The 19,752-nt window shown below is 33.1% G+C and overlaps 1 protein-coding gene across 4 annotated transcripts in view; it reads left to right on the top strand.

Moving 5' to 3' along the window:
• The window catches only part of SEMA3A (semaphorin 3A), a 511,012-nt gene that overhangs the window by 326,141 nt on the left and 165,119 nt on the right, over positions 1-19,752 (top strand). For all 4 annotated transcript variants that reach the window (XM_060107643.1, XM_060107641.1, XM_060107640.1 and 1 more), the window contains 2 exons: positions 14,944-15,101; positions 19,505-19,567. In XM_060107643.1, the coding sequence (XP_059963626.1) occupies positions 14,944-15,101; positions 19,505-19,567 (221 nt within the window). The remainder of the gene's footprint in view (positions 1-14,943; positions 15,102-19,504; positions 19,568-19,752) is intronic.

Here is a 19,752-nt window from a genome sequence, read left to right as displayed (position 1 = left end):
TGGGCACACAGTAGGTGCTGACAAAGTGCTTAGGGATTTGGAAGCTTCGCCCTGCGCAAGCCTCACTGGAGATTTTGTACAGCAAATCCTTATCGTGCCAGGAGCAACACTCTATTTAAAGAGCATTTCAAGGAAGCCAGCTAGCACCCTCATAGTTAGGATTAGGGGTCCCAGAATTTGGTCTGTGTCTGAAGGGGCCGAGAGCAGGAGCTGGGCAGGAAGTACCACCCAAATGTGAGTTTTAGGCCTGACCGGACCCCTGCCTGCCTTTGAGAGCGGGCACTGTCCTCTTAGCTTGGGGTCTGGCTATCAGCTCATGCTGCCCATGAGGCTCACTTTCCCACCTGGCTGGCAGGGATGATGCTCATCCTTCAGAAAGGCCTGCCTGGCAGGAGGATCCTGAATGCAGTGGGTGCAGGAGGGAGGAATGGCTACATATGTGCCCAGAATTTGTCATCACTCATCTAAATGCCTGTTCGAGGTCCCCCCAGAGATTCTACTCACCCAGAAAAGCATCACAAGACAGAGGTGTCAGCTGATGGCTACACGCCAGCCTGTGGCTACAGCCCTATGAGTGGCCATGAGGACCCAGCTGGCCTGAATACATGAGAGCAGCTACCCTCACCCACTGGGCCACCTCCAGGAAGACTCCCCACCCTCCCACCAGGACATATGGACGCCTTTCCTGCCCTAAGTCCGATTATATATATCAGAGAATTGACTATATATATATATATATATATGTGTGTGTGTGTATATATATATATATATACATACACATATATATATATATACACACACATATATATATATGGGTGCCTGATATATATTACAATACATACAAAGTTTTTAAAAAATATACCATTTTACAAACAAATGAGTTGACTGAAATGTACAGATATAGATATATTTTAAAACCAAGAAACAAAAACAAAAAAATGGTCTATTGAAACAAAACAAAGTGAGTTTGTTTTATTTTTCAATTCTAGACGTATGATTTAAATTCTGGGAAATCATCCAAATTTTTTATTCAGACAATGGCTATTAATCAATTTTAGCTGAATTCGATATTAAATATTTGTTAAGTATGTGTTTCACTAATTTTATGGCCTTTCTCAGTGTTCTACTTAAATAGATCCTTTTTTTTTAAATTTGGAAATGTATATTTTTTTACAAGTTAAAATTATACTAAGGAATCTACGGAAAACATGGGGTATTGTTATTACAGTACTGTTACTCTCCAATAATTAAAGGAATTGAAGACAACACTAGTGCACAAAGAGGAATTGGTCTGTACTCAGTTTTCAGAATAATTAGCCTAGGTAGATAATGTCTATGATTTCAAGAAAATTCCCCCCAAACTTTTTCCCAAATATTTTAACATCCCATTATTTATTCATGTTATATTTTTAATAATCAATTTCTGCCATTAATATGATAGCATCTCCCTGAATATTCCTTGAAAAAGAATGCTTTTATATTAAAAGGAAAAAAAAAAGACTCAGTGTCATACAAGGTAGGCAAACATTGGGTTTAATAGAGTTTCCTTAAGCAAATTTCCTTACCTGCAAAAGTCTTCAATGTCTTAATTTGAAGTATAATATAATGATATATGTAGTATTCTCTCAAGCTCGTTTTCTCATGGAATCCTTTATTCCATGAAGCATCAGAAGAAACTGTTGTTTTATAGAAATTTACCACTATAGCATCATTCATTCATTCATCTACATGTATGTTTGCTTTCATTAGGCAAAGAGACAGGATCAACAGTTCTTAATATATAGATAATGTCAAGTAAACGTCACAGAAAATATTTTCTAACTTTTGTCTGGGATACTTAAGATTTTATACCTACATGCTTTTCCTGTTTAGTTTTCTGTTTACTAATCATAAGAAATATAGTAGAAGGTAGAAAGAAAATAAAAGACTTTATGATTAAAATTAAATTTCACTACAGTATTATTTTGAACGTCAACTAGAGTATTTAAAGAGGAAGTTCATGATAGAATTAATTAACCAAAAAATACATTTAAGAAAAGATTGGCCACAAAAATAGTATAAGGCCAAGTATAAGAATCCATTTAAGCAGAGATTAAAACATGCACGTTTTTATTTTTTATGGTCTTTCTTTTGGGAAAAAAATAGGCATTTTTTTAATCCCCATTTTGTCCTCACATGAGTATAAGGTAAGAGTTCTAAGGTCAGTGATAACTCTGCTGTAATGTATATTAAATCAGTGTGTGTACTTTTTCTGAATGTTACAAGTCAACTACTGATAGTTCAAACGCTCTCTCTCTCTGATGTCTGCAAGGATGATAACCAACTGTACGGATGTGGATGATGTGCCTTTCCTGATAGAGCCTCTTTTGACTTAAAGTCTGTTGATTGCTCCTTTTGCAATAAGAGCATTTTCAACTACCTGAATCAAGACTTTCATAATATCACTTACTGGTTCTTGACAGCTAATGAAGTGTCAAAGCAGGGCTGATAAACTCCAGAGCCTATCAAGAGGACCAAGTGTAGCATTTTTTAGATTCTGATTTACTAAATGAGGTGGAAGTCATTATGTTCATCAAACAAACTCAACTATGAACTTTTAAACTAATTTCTTGATTTTTTTAAGGAGAAGTAATTTCTTCTTATAGAGTACTTAGAAATGGTAAAGCAACAGTTACATTGGGAAAAACTAGAAAATCTTTCTCAATTTTGTAATTATACTAGTTTCTACCACTTTTTGAGTTTTATCAGCAGTGGCATTTAGCCTAATAAGAAACAAGTGCCTGTTTTAAATAACACCCTTACAACATTAATATAAAATTAAAATAAATTTTAAAAACCTTGGAAATCTTGTTAAAAATGCATTGCTGCTTAGGGACACAGCCAAATACATAACCTCAACTTTTAAAGCAAGTTTTGTGAGGTGGAAGTACATAAGTTGCTATTTTCATAACAATTGATTAATTTGAATAGAAAGTTAAAATATGTGTCTTTGAAGAAATAAATATGTTCCAATTTTAAGTATATAAAATTACTTTCTATTATTTAATCCGAAGTTTAGTGATAACAATATTGTTATAAAGACATGATCCACAAAGATAATCTATTAACTATTTACAAAATAAACAAGTATCAGGAAAATGAAAGTATTAAGTATTAAGATATCAGTGACCTTAGATAATGTTAAAGGACTCTAGTTGCTCACATTGAACTACTCCGAGGGTTTTATTAGGACTGAATAGCACTAACACACACTTTCTCTCCCTGCAGGTCTAAAGGCAAATTTTACCCCTGTTATTCTCTGCATTCAGACTAATGGGAGCGTCTAATTTTGAGTGTGTATTGTGGCCAGCAGGGATTAAAGGGAGATCATGTTTCGCTCTAAACGAGGTTTATTACTTATCATTCTAACATTGTTATTAGTGCTTTGTTTTGGTTTTTCTTTTGCTGCTTTTTTGAAAGGAAAACAACCACATTTCTTGATGAAGTATAGAAGGAAGTTTAAAAAGAACTTAAGCTGGGTTTTTTTTTTTTTTTTTTTTTTTTTTTTTTTGCCTACTCTTGAAAAAGAGGTAAATCTGGTTCTGAATTAGATGTTTATCTTGTGGGGATAAACGTCTCTGTGTCCTGTATTGGTCTAGAGAATCTTTAGTGTCTGCTGTCCTGTCCAGCCCAGAGATGTGCTTGATTTAATGGGCCCTGGGAGAGCAAGGATTTTCCACAAACAAGCTGGATTTTTAGCTTCGTCCTAGGGAATCACTTAGTTGTCCTTTGGGCTCTTAAACCAAACCTGGCTCACATTATATTTAATTTCAATCCCAGAACAGTTCTAAACACGACCCAATCTTGGAATACATTTACAGTAGAATGTTTTTGGAAAAGAGAATAGAATAATTTAAACTTGTCTCATTTTATGTATAAGGTAAAATTCTTAAATTATTTTGTTTCTATACAAAATTAATTTTAGAAGTAATACTATCAGATAACTTTACAAAAAAATTATTTTGGCAGAGCAGAATATAGGAAAACTTAATTTTTCCCAAATTATCTACATAATAATCCTATTTACCCCCTTTTCATTTATGTATGTAGAAAAATTATATAATGTCAATGAATTGTTATGAACTAATTTCATTAGGGCATCTGACTTCCATTGCTTAATTAGTTCTGAAATGTGTTCACTTCAAAATTAAATACATTATTAGGGGAAAAATACTTGTGGAGTTCCATCATAAATAGGATATTATTGTCACTAAGATTAGAATGTCCCCAGAACACATTGTGTGGTTTCATCTAGAGACTCTTTGAGTTCATTGATTTTCAGCACCATCCTCTCTCATCTCCCTCCTACCCCTCTGCAGGGAAATCTGATTCCAACAAAATCCTTTTATAAGTAAGCCTGAAGCCTTCATGATCAAAATGTATTCATTCTAGTTATAGAGGTGGGACATGACAAGTGAATGCCCTCCCTCCCCCATCCCCCAAAAAAGACTATTAAAAAAAATCTCAGGTGAACAACTTCTATTTTTCAACTGACAAACTTAAATTGCATTTGTTTGTGGCACTCAGATACTATGTAGTTTAGAGAATGAAGAGACTAGGAGTAGTAAGGGCAGCAGGATAAATTATGAGTTATCTAACCCATATGCACTATTATACATGATAAACATATCCATTTTATCCACCTAATTGGAAATCCATCCATTCATTCATTCAGTAAGCATACAGTAAACACCTTTGTCAGCCAAATCTGGGGTTTAGGTAATTCCTATCCCCAGCCACATACAGCTGCCTCTTGGATTTGGTTACTTGATTTATCCTTGGGAATATTCACATCATCTCCTGGACTTCCTTGTGACCTTCTCTCTCCCTCCCAGCTTTAAGAATTAAATAGATTCTTGTCTCAGTTACAAAGGGACACCCACAAACACTGAATTACATATGTTCTCTAGTAAGTTCACGCTTGGACATATCAGTTTTTGTCAGTGATTAAGGAAAACTTTTTTTGCTCCCATAAATGTGTTTTGGGATGGAAATAATGGAAAAATACTGATTAAATACTCAATTTATTTCTTCAGTAAAAGATCATTTGCTCAGCATTAAGGCAATTCAAATAAATCATCCTTAACCAGTTTTTAAAAAATTCTTATAGTGGGCATATGCAACAGATAATGGGTGACTAAATGATTTATAACTATTTAATTCTCCATATGTGAATATTTTACACAGTTTTGTTACTGGAGAAATGAAATATTCAATTTGTAAGTATCAGAATAAGTTTGCTTTCTTTTAGCCATGTGGGGAAATGCTAGTTATTTGAAGAACACACTGAAACATATGCTGTGATGTATGTAAATGGAATGACCAAGACTGCCTGAAAAATCAAACTTTCGATTATATTAATCAGATAAGCGTCCTTTTTTTTTTTTTTACTTCGCTAATGATACAATGCTTACCACTCATAGGCAATTAATGCACAGTTGCTGGTGAACTGATTGATGATGGAAACCTGCCTGTAAAGGAGCTTTACAAATAAGACAAAAGACAGAATCTGGAAACAAACCTTAATCCTAGATCACTAGCCCATCACTTAAAGCACCAAATTAAACTGATTTGAATTGTAAAAGAAGTATCTACATTTCAATTCTAAATTTTTACTAATCATCTCGCACAGAAATGAGTGATCAGTTAAAATATATGTTTGTATTAATAATTTTTGTCCACATTGAAACATTTAGTTGATTTATGTAATAATGACATTTAAACTTTCATTGTTATTCTTCCAAGAAGTAAAAATTAACATTATGCATTAGTTATTTTGTAAATCGTTTCCAACTTTTTTTTTTTTTTTTGATTATATGCTTGTGCCCTAAACTTACTGCCATCAGTGATCAGGCAGCAAAAATAAGGAGAAAAAATTAAAGTCACAATTTTTTAGAAATTTATTTAGAAAGAGCATTGAACTGAGAGCTAGGAGACCTGAATTTAAACCTGGCCTCTGCAACTGTTAATGGTAGAGTCACTCATGCTCTTTTGCAAATGGAGGCAATCAGACTACAATCTAAAGATCCTTCTAGATCTCAAATTCAATAATTAATTATCTAGTTAATCATTTCCTCTACAGATAATTAGACCCATATGCCACTGTGGTAACTTTATATCTAAAAGAACTAAACACATAGTCTAATGCCCATGCAGATAAATGGCATGCAGTTAATAATGCATTCATGTGTGTAATGGTCAAAGTGTGTGGGGCAGCAGAGGAGGGAAGTAATACCTACTAATTCTCAAGGCTTTCATAGGAGAGATGGCTTCTAACTGTACCTTGAAGCATGAGAACATGGAAAATAAACTAGAAGCAAGAGGGGGGAGGCTAGATTTAGAGAAGAGTAAACTGGCCATTTCTGATAGAATTGTGGGAGCTTATAGAAATAGGCATAGAACAAGGTAGCAAAGGAAGATTAGGGACTGTGACTTTTTTAGGGAGACTGAGCGAAGGTGATAGTGGTGGGTGTAGGTGCTCTTTTTAAAAATAAAAACATTACATTTTTGAAATTGGCTCTGGTCAATTTTTATAATAATGCCTTGAACAATATGTTAAAATTGAGAGGAACTGAAGATAAGGGACCAGTTAAACTATTGCTATAAACTATAGCAATAAACTATTGCTATTGCAATAATTTCTGTGTTTAATGTTACTAAACAAAACTCTGAAAAACTTTATTCATATGATTATTATATATAAAATGACTATAGGAGTGCTTAACACATAGAATTTTTTAAAATAGCCATTTTATAGCCACATTATAAATAATTTAGGGTTTAGATGGCATAATTTTATTGGTTATTTGAATGTAATATATAATTAGAAAATCTAGTCTATAGTCTGACATATAATACATATCACAACATTTACTTATTCCTAGATGTTATTACATTTACTTTTTCTGAGTTTTTGCTGTATTTTTTTTAAAAAGGTGTTTCAAATACTATTTATTGAGACACTTGCTTCTATGTGCCAAGACTAGGTATATACCAGGAAAAGGTTCTAGGGCTAGGAATACAAATATAGGTAAAAGCAGCATATTTTAACTCTAGAAAGGGATCCAAAAAGATAAAGCAGTGATTAACCTACATTATTACATGGTACTATTTCACAAAAGAAGGCATGATATACTGTCCCTTAGAAGGCTGGAGAATTCACAGGAGAGGCTTAACCTAGATCATGAAATCTGAGTAGGTTCACACAGTAAGTGAACACGGAAACCATTGGGAGATAGACCACATTCTAAGCTGTGGTAACTATAGGTAGCGGACCATTGAGGTAACTGGAAACAATTCTACCCATGCATGTGTGTGTGTGTAAATATATGTATTTATAAGTCGTTATATATAGGTACATACACAAACACAATCTACTGGTGAACGAGCCCCAAAACATGTGGAAAATACAAAGGGCTCAAATGATATGTTGGAAATTTCTAGGCAGGTTTTAAAGAGGCAAGTGATATAATATCTGTGCTTTTAAGTTTGACCCATTCCTTGTTTGAATGAATATATTACTAAGAAGTTGTTATCGCTGTATTTTCTTGAATGGGTGGGTGGTCTGTATCCTTAAACCTAGCAAGTTTCAGAATGTCTGATATTGCCTCTCTTTCTTGCTGGGTATAAACTTATTGAGTCACATATGTTTTCAGTTGGGTATTTGCACAAATTCCTTTTTTGTTTTCTGGCAAGTAATCTTGCTTTCAATAAGGATAAAGCCCACCTGATAACTTTCCTTCAATAGGTGACTGGCTTTTTATTCATGGATTCCAAATATATTCTTCCTTTATTTAGGAAGTTCTATAACTGATCCTCTGTAAGATTAGATTTTCCTGGAAGATGGTGACATTTCAATCTGCAGATATGTTTATTTTTAGATTTTATTTCCTATCTTTTATTCTTGTTATCTTCCCAGTCAATTTCATCTCTTTCAATGAAAATTTGATTTTGTTATTACTTAGTTTGGAACTTTGGCAACAAGACTCAATCCTCTCTTCTCTGTCAATTCCTCTTTCCTATGCTTTTCAATTGCATTTTGGTCAACTTTTTATCTCCTGACAGAGAGTGAGCTGGAGGAGTTCACTCTCTCACTGTTGGAGTATACAATTGTAGTTTTGACTTGAAAACAAGCTTCAAAATTTTTAATATATTTTCTTCTAGGAAAATATATTCTTTATTCTTTCATATTTTGGCGATTGGTGTGTGTCTTGTGAAACTCCATCAAAGACACTGTGGAGTAGTCTGGGGTTCACACCTTCTACTCCTGCCTTCACTGTAGTTTACCTACAGTGATTTCCTTTAGTAGAAGGATAATGCACATACAATAAATATTGAGCATGTGTGTGTTATTAGAACAGTACTTGGCATATAAGTGTTTGTTATGATGTTGCTGCTGCTTTTTTACTTTAGCTGTACTTCTGCTTTTAATGGACATTTTCCAGTAATTTTATAGCCATATAGACTCCTACAGCTTGTTTATGTAATAAAGGATTTATGGATGGAAGGTTTGTGATTTGTTACATTTTAGTTACTAATTACATCGTACCTGGGATATTTGTTTTGTAGAAAGATTATTCTGGAGGCAGTGCATAACATGGCTTGTTGGAATAAACCTAGAAAGGAAGTTCTGTTAGAAGATAATTACAATAATCAAGGGAAGAAATGATAAGGAATTGAACTATGACAGTGGCAGTGAGGATATAAGCAAAAGCAAGTTACAGGAGAAATTATAGTGTTGAATAGAACTGAAGTGATGGAATGGGTCTCTGGGTGATGAGGCTCTGGTTTGTACAATTCTTTGGATTAGTGATACTTGAAACCAATTTAAAAATGTACAGAAAGGTGATGATGTAAATGGAAAAAAGAAAAGGGAGTGAGTTCTGATCAATTCCTGCAGACTCTGAGATATTTGTGCAATATGTAAATAGAGGTTACTAGTAAGCCTTTGTTTGGCTTTTGGGGGGAAAATCTATCTTTGAAGACATACGTATGAGACGTCAAAATACTGCTAGTGACGAAAGCCATAGTTGTGGATAAGATTATACACAGAGTTATTATTGTATAAAAAGACCAAGTACAGAGCAAATAAAATAATGTAAGTATTTAAGAAACTCTTAACTAAGGTGAATTATGTGATAGTGAGAGGTAACCAAACTTCTCAACAATCAGTTCTTAGTGTTCTCAAAAGTATATTCTTATATTTCTCACTTTTTCTTTTCAATGATCATTCCTTAGTATTCTCAAAAATTCAACCTTCTTAGAGGTAGTGCAGAGGAGGACAGAGCCTGGCCTCTGGTGTCAGGAATTAGAATCTTGACTCTACATCTCACAAGCTTTATGACCTAGGATATTCCCAATATCTATCTGAGTCAATTTCTTCATGAGAAAAAATGGAAATGAAAATTTCCACCTCTAACTGTTGTTGTGGGCCTTACATAAATATACTAATAAATCATTCAGCAGTTTTTTTTGGCACATAGTAGGCACTGAAAACTTATTTCCTTTGTATTTTCTCTTCTGTCTACTGGTTTTTATTCATGTCCTCTTACACTTCCGTGTAAGAAGGTTAAAAAACTAGTCGTCAATGAACAAAATAAAGTCAGAAAAATAAGGTGAATTTTCCCACAATATAACTTTATTAATCTCTAAAAATTATTCTTTATATGTGTTTTTTGGTCCTTTCTAAACTTTTTGCTGATTAAGTATGAAATGATAATGATAGTAAATAGCACTTGTTTTGTTGCTTTGTTTTTATAGTGCAACCTTTCCTTTCAGCCCTTATTTTGGTTTTGGAAATTTAAATAGTAATCTAGGAAGCGATGAAATACAGAATCTCAAAATTTGGGGACCTTGATGAACTTTCCAATATTTACAAATATCTAGATGTGATTATCATTTAGTCAAAATATTTTGGCATCATATAGACCCAAACTTTGACTACTTTAAATAGGATCTTTGTTCTATGAAAAGGACAAAGTTCAAGTCATGGAAAAAGGACATAAGCCTAAAGCCATCATTGAATACAGGCAATTCAGTAGAGTCCAGCAACTGGTGGGGTCCTATTACCTTTCATGCTATAAAACTTAGAGAAGGGAGGGTATTGAAGGGAGGAAGAAAGGAAGGAGGAGAGAAATAGAAATAGAAATGTCATGGAAGTCAGAAATATAAAGAACAGGATGGCTGTTGTTTGGATTTGAGGTCAAGTGTACAGCAGTTCTCTATCCAACTATGAAAAAGTCTAGTTCTGGGCGGTCTTGCTTTCTAGAAAGCAGTATTGACTTTATTGCCTTTTTGAAATCTGATTCGATCATTGTAATATAATCATCTGTATAAATCTGTGCTTATCCTAAAGATAATCAGGATACCACAGGAACTATACAACTTTCTTATGTAGAGCTGAATCTACATATGTGATTTTGATGTAAATTTTGTCACCTTTTTTTCTTTTCATATATTAAATATACAAGAAGAGCATTAACTTATAAAATAATTTTCACTATCTTAAATAACATACTGATAGTGACTGCTAACAATGTCTTTTCCTTTTTCTTTATTCAGATAGAGCTACATTAGAGATCCTGATGAATTGAGGGGGAAAAGGCAAATCTGAAAATTTATAAATAAATAAGTATGATGAAAATGACAATTGACTCATTAGAAAAGAATCACAGTTCTTCTCCCATGATTATTTGATAGGATATTCTGATTAAAGAACAGATCAATTAAAATTTCTTTTCTCCTTTTGCTGCATGATATTAGATTTAAAAAATCTATCAAATGCACTTTATTTGTGTCTTGAATGTCATAAGATTCATAAGATTTTTTAGTATTACATCACAAGAGAATGCAATCTATTTATAATTGAAAACAGTGCTGCTTGAAATTATATGAATTGATTTTCCCTTCCAGAACATCTATACACTTATGCTTACTGTCTTCATTGTCTTATAGCCTGTCATAATAATAATGGTGATAATAGGTAGCATTTATTGAACACAAACTATTTGCTTGGCCTTGTGACCACTTTATCTTTCATTTTGTCATTAAGCAAATTATAGAAACACTAAATCATTTGGTGAATCTGGAATAAACCAAATGTTTGCTTAATTATCTTTCAAATTTAAGAATACATAGTTCATTAAGAGTGCTTGTCTGAAATGGCACTTTTGATTACAGTCCTACATTTACTTTTCTCTATAGTTGACACGGCATGTAGAAGTTGAAGTAATGTCTCAACAAGGGAAAAACTGAATTGCACCCAAGAAGAATTAGTGCCTTTGTATGCTTTAGTCTACTAGGATTCACCAAAGTCAAGCTGATTCTATAGAAATTTAGGTTTTTCTAAAATAACATTTGTTGTTGTTTGACTAAATGTGAACATAGGCAAGATGTAAGAAAGTAGTGGAGTATTAAACATCTCATATTACTGAATATTAATTTTAGTTCCAATACCAATTTGTGTAATGGTAAGATTTACATAACAGAAGCTGAAAAGAAACACCTAAAATTCTTTGACTCTAAAGGAGTAAAGTCAAAGTTGAAGTTATTTAATATCAATTGCAGCTGAACATGTCTACATATAGGGAAAATAAAATTATACATTTAAGTTAAAAATCATAAAGGAAAACAATATTTAAAAATGTGAAATCTAGACTTCGAGAAAAAAATCTCTGATTTTAACCTAGGTTTTTTCACCCTGAAAAGTGGTGAGATAATCTAAGCAATCCAGAATTTGCCCTGGTTGACTGCCAAGATCTCAAAAAGGCTCCTCTCTCAGTTACAAAGCAATGTGTAAAGTCCCTGATACAGAGGAACATCTAAAGAAATAGCAGCAAAAGGAATGATGAGGCAAAATTAAGTACATTTGAAAGGAATGTAGAATAGCTGCTAACCTGTACTCCAGGAAAAATTGCCTTTTTGTTTAATGAAATGATCCAGCAGTAACATTTTTTAAAGTGTAGTTTGTTTCTAGAATGATTTCACATGTAAATGACTAAAGACTTTCTCGAAGTTGTCGGTACCTAAACCAATAATTCTCCCTGAACTCAACCTGTAACATATTTTCAATTGTATGAATATTTTCATTGTTTAAAATTGTGATATAGAAAGTCATTATTTTTGCTATTTAAAGTTCAGCGTACAGAAACTGGCAAACAAAAAAAGAATACTGTTCTTAATATGAACATTACATTTAATATTAATGTAAATCAAGGAGCATAGTTCTCTTCTTATTTATCCCTTCACCATACAAAATTACTGATGTTAACAAGTTAGCACACTTGGTAAGATAGTAGAAAAGTACTTTTTTCATTCAGCTCCATCTGGACCCTAATTTCCTACTTGTAGTCAAGAAGATCAAACATATTAATATTTAACCTCTACTTATACAAACAGGTAATCTTTAACTGAGTGTTTACTATGCAAACTATTGCAGTAATTTTTTATGAATTATCTAATTTCACCTTCATAATAACTCTTGGGAGATTTATTATTAACCCCATCTTCCAGAACTCGAGGCCCAGGTAGTGTAAGGAACTCATGCTAGTTTACACACCTTGTACGTACTGAGGTGGTGCTTGTGTTTTCACCTATAACTGGACTCCATGTTCTATGGCTGTAGTAGTTGTCTTCCTATAACTTCTTCCACATTATGCTTAGGCCTCTCTTACATGGTTTCTGTGCATTTCAAATTAAAATCAATCCTTGTGTCTCTTAAATGACCCTCCCAATTATTAATATCTCTATGTAATTTTCTTGGTTTAAACTCAGCTGGCTTTTTAAATTTTTTTAGTTTGCCTAGCTACCTATAGTTTAGTCTCTCTGGTATTAGGGTAGGGTTATAGCATTTAGAATTGGAAAGAAGAGTGAAGGTTAATCTAGTCTATTTGTTAAACAGATCTCTTTATACAACCATTCAGTGAATGCATGAATATATCCAGTGATACAGCCCCTGTCTCTGGTAATAGCCCTTTCCATCCTCACACAGCTCAGGGTGCCTGAAATATCAGTCTTACGTTGACTCTCTGTAGCATTGATCCTTTACAATCATTTCGTGAGAGGAATGGCATTTACATTCAGATATCATGTGGTGGATTCTCTGTTCTTTCTCTCTGGAGACTAACAGCTCTCATTTATTTCTGTGACTTGCATGAATGAAACTCCCTTGATCTATTTCTTCCTTCCCTACTTCCTTCTATTCTTCCTTCCTTCCTTTCTTTTTTTTTTTTTTTTTGGTCAGAGGTAGAGAATAAGATAAGCCCAGTATTGTACTGTTTCTCATGAAGAAATTAGAAAAGCATCTTTTAACAATTTATTAACAATTAATTCTTGTAATTCTGTGTGTAAGATGGGTAGGTAGGTAGGTAGATAGATAGGCAAGCATTCAGTTTAATATTTATGGCCTGCTAATATGGAAAAGAAACCATGTGAGTTGTGGATGATGAGCTATTAACTACATATCTCCTTACGTGAGGGAATGTTAATTCTGGTAGGTAAGTCATTTATAGGAGTGATTGTAATAATTGACAGTGTGATGCAGATTATGAATAATTCAAGCAAAATATTACAAGAAATTAATTCTATGAGAATTCTTAGGGATCGCATTTGAACTAGCTTGGAAGAGTGATACTGTTTTCTCTAGGTGGCATACAGTTGTAGGTGTCCGGAACAATGGCAGGAAAGGCTAATAAGCGGATGCCCACAGAGCACGTTTTCCTGGAGGGTTGTGGACACGAGAAAGAGTACTGAGGTGGGGTCTAAACGCAAATGGTGTTGATCTGACCTTGAAGGCTAAGTTAAGGAGTTTGAACTTTATTCTCTATTAAAATAATATTTTTGATAAGATGGAAAAGGCAATAAGAGAAATAAAGCAGGCAACTTTCAAATGACTAATGTCCTGGGATAGGGCTGGGACATTGAAGAGGAAGGGTCTTTATTTTGGCTTCTCTCCTTGGAAGGCACATTCTACATTTTATGGAGGCTGATGAAAAGGTTCTATGTGTGCATGGTAAAAATCTTAATCATTGATTCAGGACACATTTCTGGAGACTCCTCAACATTTCTTTCCCATGAGAGATGGGTTGTGGTGGTATGTGTGTATGTATATATATATAAACCTAACTTCAATTGAAGCAGATAAAGAAAACCTCTTTGGTGATGATCAGCACTTACCTCTCTAGTGCAAAGGTGGACTTACTGTTATTTCTATCTGAAGATGTTTTTCTCACTTAAGGTGTAGGTCTAAAAAAGTTCAGTATTTGCCTGTTCACAGCAAAAGCAAATTGGAAATCAATAACAAACTGAAAAATTGGGGTCATATAGTAAAATTTATTTAATTCAGTGTTTTCATAAAAGCCTAACTCAGTTTATCTATTACATATGTCAGTTACAAAATATTGCAAAGGATTTAGATGGTGAAGTTAATGATTTAATGCTCAAAAAGACGTAAATAAAAAGAGGCCTCAAACAACCTAGGAGGTTAAACAATGTTTTCCCCACACTACCTCTGCTCTGTTGGCCCCTATGTTTATCCTTCTAGCAATGACTTGGAGCAAATGAAACCACTTGAACAAATCTTAGTAAAGTTAAAGACATTTTGTATACAAAGTGACCATTGTAATCTATTACTACATGCAGAGATTGTACCAGCCCAATTGTTTGGACAAGGTATTTTCTCCTTTCTTCTGTAGGAGTGTGTGGTCTTGAATATGAAATCAGCAAACTAATGGGAGTATAACTCCCACTTCAATGAAATGTAAAGAAGTCCTGTATATTTTTTAACCACAAAGAATAACCACTGATTGGTAACTACAGCAGGCAGTAGCCACATTACCATGTACCAATAGTCTGTGCTCATATAGGACCTCACATTAACACCCAATGTCTTGCTTTGTTACCTTGCAGAAATGTTGGAATCCAACAATGTGATCACTTTCAATGGCTTGGCCAACAGCTCCAGTTATCATACCTTCCTTTTGGATGAGGAACGGAGTAGGCTGTATGTTGGAGCAAAGGATCACATATTTTCATTCAACCTGGTTAATATCAAGGATTTTCAAAAGGTATCTTTATTCTCATATATGTACTATAATTCTTTTGAAACAATTCAAGTTATATAGAATTTTCTAGCTATTTAACAGTGTGACAACTGAAAAAAATTGTTTAAATATTTTATCTTTTCAGACACAAATAAAAATAGTGCACTGATCTGACTATCACAAATCAATGGATGCAGTAAACCATCAACACTATCAGGGAGGAAACTGTAGTATTTTCAGTGATCATTATAAGAAATACTAACTTTAGCTTATTCTTCCACAGTTGTGCCATTTTTCCTGCATAAAATTAAATACCTAAAGCATTATAGAAATATATCATAATTGACTTCATGTACTAGGTATATATATTTATATATAATTTATATATCTCTCTGTATTGCCAGCACTTGCAGAGTTCATCAGTCATCATACACATGCCTCATCTGAATGTCCCCTGAGTTTGGAAAGTTTATTAGAACACAGGCACTCTCATTCATTTACATATTGTCTATATCTGCTTTCATTCTACAATGGCAGAGCTGAGTAGTTGTGATAGAAATCATCTGGATCACAAAGCCTAAAATATTTACTATCTGGCCTTTTAAACAAAAAAGTTGGCCAAACCCTGATCACAAAGATCAGTTTTCAGTGTCAGGTTTTTGCAAATATGGACATTTAGACACTAACCTTCTATCAGTATTTTTAATATACTTTATTGTGTTTCTGGATTATTTAATTAATAAGCTATACAGTTTGGAAAATATGGGTTGACAGATGAGTGGAAATTGTGCTACTGAGTCTATATGCTGTATTCTAAGTCAAACATTTTTTTTTCAGTCGGTATTTCCTGTCAGTTCTCTGAGGAACAAAGATCTTTATGCAACAGCTTTCCCAAGAGTGATAATATAACATGCTTTTTAGGGTGCATACACTTTAGTGTGTGTGTATATATATATATATATATATGTATTAGTTTTGCTGCTTCTTAACACTCAGGGTTTTAAAGTCATGTGCCTCAATTTCTTATAAACTGTAACATATTGGACAGTTATTTTTAGAAAGTAGCAGAATTGTAAAAAGCTTTTTTTCTGGTTGGAGAATGTTTTGGGATAAAGTGAAGATTTAATTTCAGGGCTGATTCATATCTCTAATAGAGTATACCGCTAAATCTAAGACTTTTACTTTTCTTCTATTACCCAAACATTAAAATTCTGACTATATATTAAGAGATTTGATTCATAACATATAGTCAAATAAAATGGCAATGCCCTTAATGATATATTTTGGAATTAAGATATAATATTTAAAAATCACCTTGGATATTTCTTTTTTTGATTTTTCAATATATTAGATTTTGAAGCCTCATCAGATTAACAATATCCCTAAGGTTATCTATATTATCTAAGAAAACTGATTATCCATTGTTTTTTCTGAAATGATAAAAATATTTATCTTAGCATCTTTTGTAAAGGTCAAAAAATAAGCAAGTTTTTGTTGTTTTAGTGAAAGACAATCATCCTTTATAAAATGAATGAAAAATCTAAGATGATTAGGAAAACTACATATTTTAATAATAGGAGGTTATATCAGTTCAAATTTTCAGTGTTTATAGACATTTCATCATTTTATGAAATCCATATATATGAATATATGTATATACTTATTATATCTATGTATCTATTGTATATATCTGTGTATCTATAAATAGAAAATATTTGAGCACATCTCACCTCAGGATATATGTTTAATGTATTCAACATTTTTTCTGAATAAATATTCTTAATTTGGTTTATATATTCAGTTGGCTCTAAGATTGAAAAGAACTAAATTGTCATATAAACAACCTACTATTTTATAGGTAAGAAAAATCCTAGAGACGTTTGTATGCCCAGGATGCATCACTTGTAATAAATATATACTGAAATAATGTGTTAAATAAAAGGTGACTTGCCCAGTGTCACAGTGTTCTTCTTATAGGCTCTTGATTCAAATCATTATTCTAATAATGGAAGACATATTTCTAATTCTAAAGCATTTGTTTCAACATATTATTTAATTTTAATTATATCACACTCTTTCTAAGGGTAAATACAGTTTACTTAAGGATTATATCTGTTTGTCTATATTGTCTATTTTTAACCTATATGTAATGTTATTCAACAACTTTTTCCTAAGCATCTACTACTGTGATAAACTCTATAGGGGGCATTAGGGTATGTCATCAATAATTCTTGAGGAACTTACAAGATAATACTAAAGATGTATGAGCATAAAGGTAAATACTAGGCCAATCCCTGTTAGAGACAAAAACACAGTCTCAGGCTTGGAAGGACCATGAAAAGATTCTTGGCCTTGGTAAAGGGCTCAGTCTCCTTAAGGCATAAATGCTTATTCAATAATGAGTAAGAAGAGCTACCATGGGTAGATGTATAGAAGCATAAAGAAGGGAAAGTCTAAAATAGATCATGAAGTACTCTGAATATGAGGGTAAGAAATTTAGGCACTGTTAACTAAGAAGTTTTTGAGCAAGAAGAAAACATATCAACAAGTTAACAAATCTAACCAAAAGGTAGGAATTATTCTTCATGGAAATAGATGCTATTGGAAGGACAATTTATATATTTGTTCCATTGACTTATAGTTAGTCTCATTAAATTGCTTTCCAAAAGAGCACTTTCTACACCAGAATTTATTTTACTCATGCCAGATTTTTAAGCTAATATTTTTTTACCCTGATCTGTAACAAGTTGGGAGTATACACCCCTCTAAATATGAGAGAATTTAGCATGAATGTTAGCAAAATTACTTTTTATTAATATTTGTTATAAGAGAGAAATCACAGAATGAGGCCCATGTTGTGTCAATGCTGATAATCAAGAGCTAGGAGACTATGAGAAAACAACCTGCCCTTTTCAATTTAAAAAGTTATCTGTTTTAATAATCTGTGAGTTTTGCACAATCTAGCTGGAAAGCTGAATATACAGTCAATAAATCTTAGCTCTTCTATATATTATTTTTGTGTCCCAGAGAAAATTTATATTTGATCCTCCTGTGTATGTTTTACTTTACATACATAGACACACACGAAAAGAAAAGTACATGAAAAGGAAAAGAATACATAAATTAAGAGCTTCAAATGGTAAAAATAAATGTATGTCCAAAAATTTTTAGGGCTTTTTATTGTGATATGGACCTGAAATGCATTTGCCATGTCATCATAGGTTATTTCAATATGTCCTAAATTCTTGTTTATAAATGTGTTATATTTTGCTTTTTAATTCCCTAGATTGACTATCACAGCCTTTGCCCAAGTTTATGACCATTTATACTGAATTATCTAGAGGTTCCCAAATGAATGATAATCAGTCATTTCGAGACTAAAAGCTTTCTAGCAGAGATGGATGATTAACTGCCATCATCTCTGGATTTTTCTTTTACATATGACTTTTTTTTCCCCTGAAATTAACTAATGTTACCAGAAAAGAAAGAGGAATAAAAAAAATTCAAAGTGCTCTACTCCAGTACAGATAGGAGTCATGGGAATCGCTCAGGGGACTGGAAAATTTTATATTAAAATTTAGATAAGGGTATTTGAATTAATATTATTGAGGGAAATGCATCTACGATCCTCTAAGCCATGAGTCATGCCTTGATTTATCTACCACTGTCACCTGATTTATCTACCACTGTCACTGTATTCAGACAATACAGGAACCTCTGGAAAGATGAAGACCAAATATCAGGGATGAAAATACAGTTATTACACAGTTAGTCTGAGTTTTGCCCACAGTGGGGAAGGTGATTTTTTTTTTTAGAGCTATCTATTTGCTTCCTCATTTCCTCCTTTATCTCCTGAAATTATGTAGTGCTACTCTTACCTATTTTCCATGTCCCCCCAAAAATTCCTTTCTAAAATGGGTTTTTCTGACCCTGTCAGTTGCTCATTCTAGCATGTCATGCTGAGATTTGAATGACAGAAATGGATCCAGAGCACCTGATGTCAGAATTTCCAAATCACTATTTTATGATAAAGACCAATTCATTTAGAAGACTGCAAGCCACATTCTATGCTTATTTCTATCTCTCTTCACTAGATTCTCACGTGGTCTCAGGATGATCTCCCTTTCCCAACATGCCTTACAATTCTTTACATTACACACTGCTTACATCTACTGACTACATAAATTTCTGTGTTGCTCAACTTTCATTTATACAGCAAAGCCTAATGGGTAGACAGAGAGTGAAAGATGTTAAGTTCATGCCAATTAACTGATGCCACTGCAAAGTCTAAACTAAGAGGTTCCTGCCACATAATGCTTTATGGAACTTTCTTTATCTCAGTTGCTCCACTTGTTCTAACAGACTATAAGGTTGGATCTCTTAGAAAGCTTAATTGGCAGAAAATAATGTTTCTTCTCTGCCCTTAGATTGTGTGGCCAGTGTCTTACACCAGAAGGGATGAATGCAAGTGGGCTGGAAAAGATATCCTGGTAAGTATCAATCTACTAAGTTATTTTAGTAATTGCATAAGGCATTTCTCTATCATCATTTTTGCTCAGTGTTATATTAAACACCATTCTTTGCTTCTGGACTTAGAAACAAATTAATGATATTTGATTTTGAATATTGACATTTTTATGTAAAGCATTGAAAATCTTATGTAAAGCAAGTGGGT

The sequence above is a fragment of the Mesoplodon densirostris genome, chromosome 9 (genome assembly GCF_025265405.1).
Source record: "Mesoplodon densirostris isolate mMesDen1 chromosome 9, mMesDen1 primary haplotype, whole genome shotgun sequence".
Lineage (NCBI taxonomy): Eukaryota > Metazoa > Chordata > Mammalia > Artiodactyla > Ziphiidae > Mesoplodon > Mesoplodon densirostris.
Note: the sequence above shows the minus strand (reverse complement) of the source record. Positions and strands in the feature narration are given on the sequence as shown.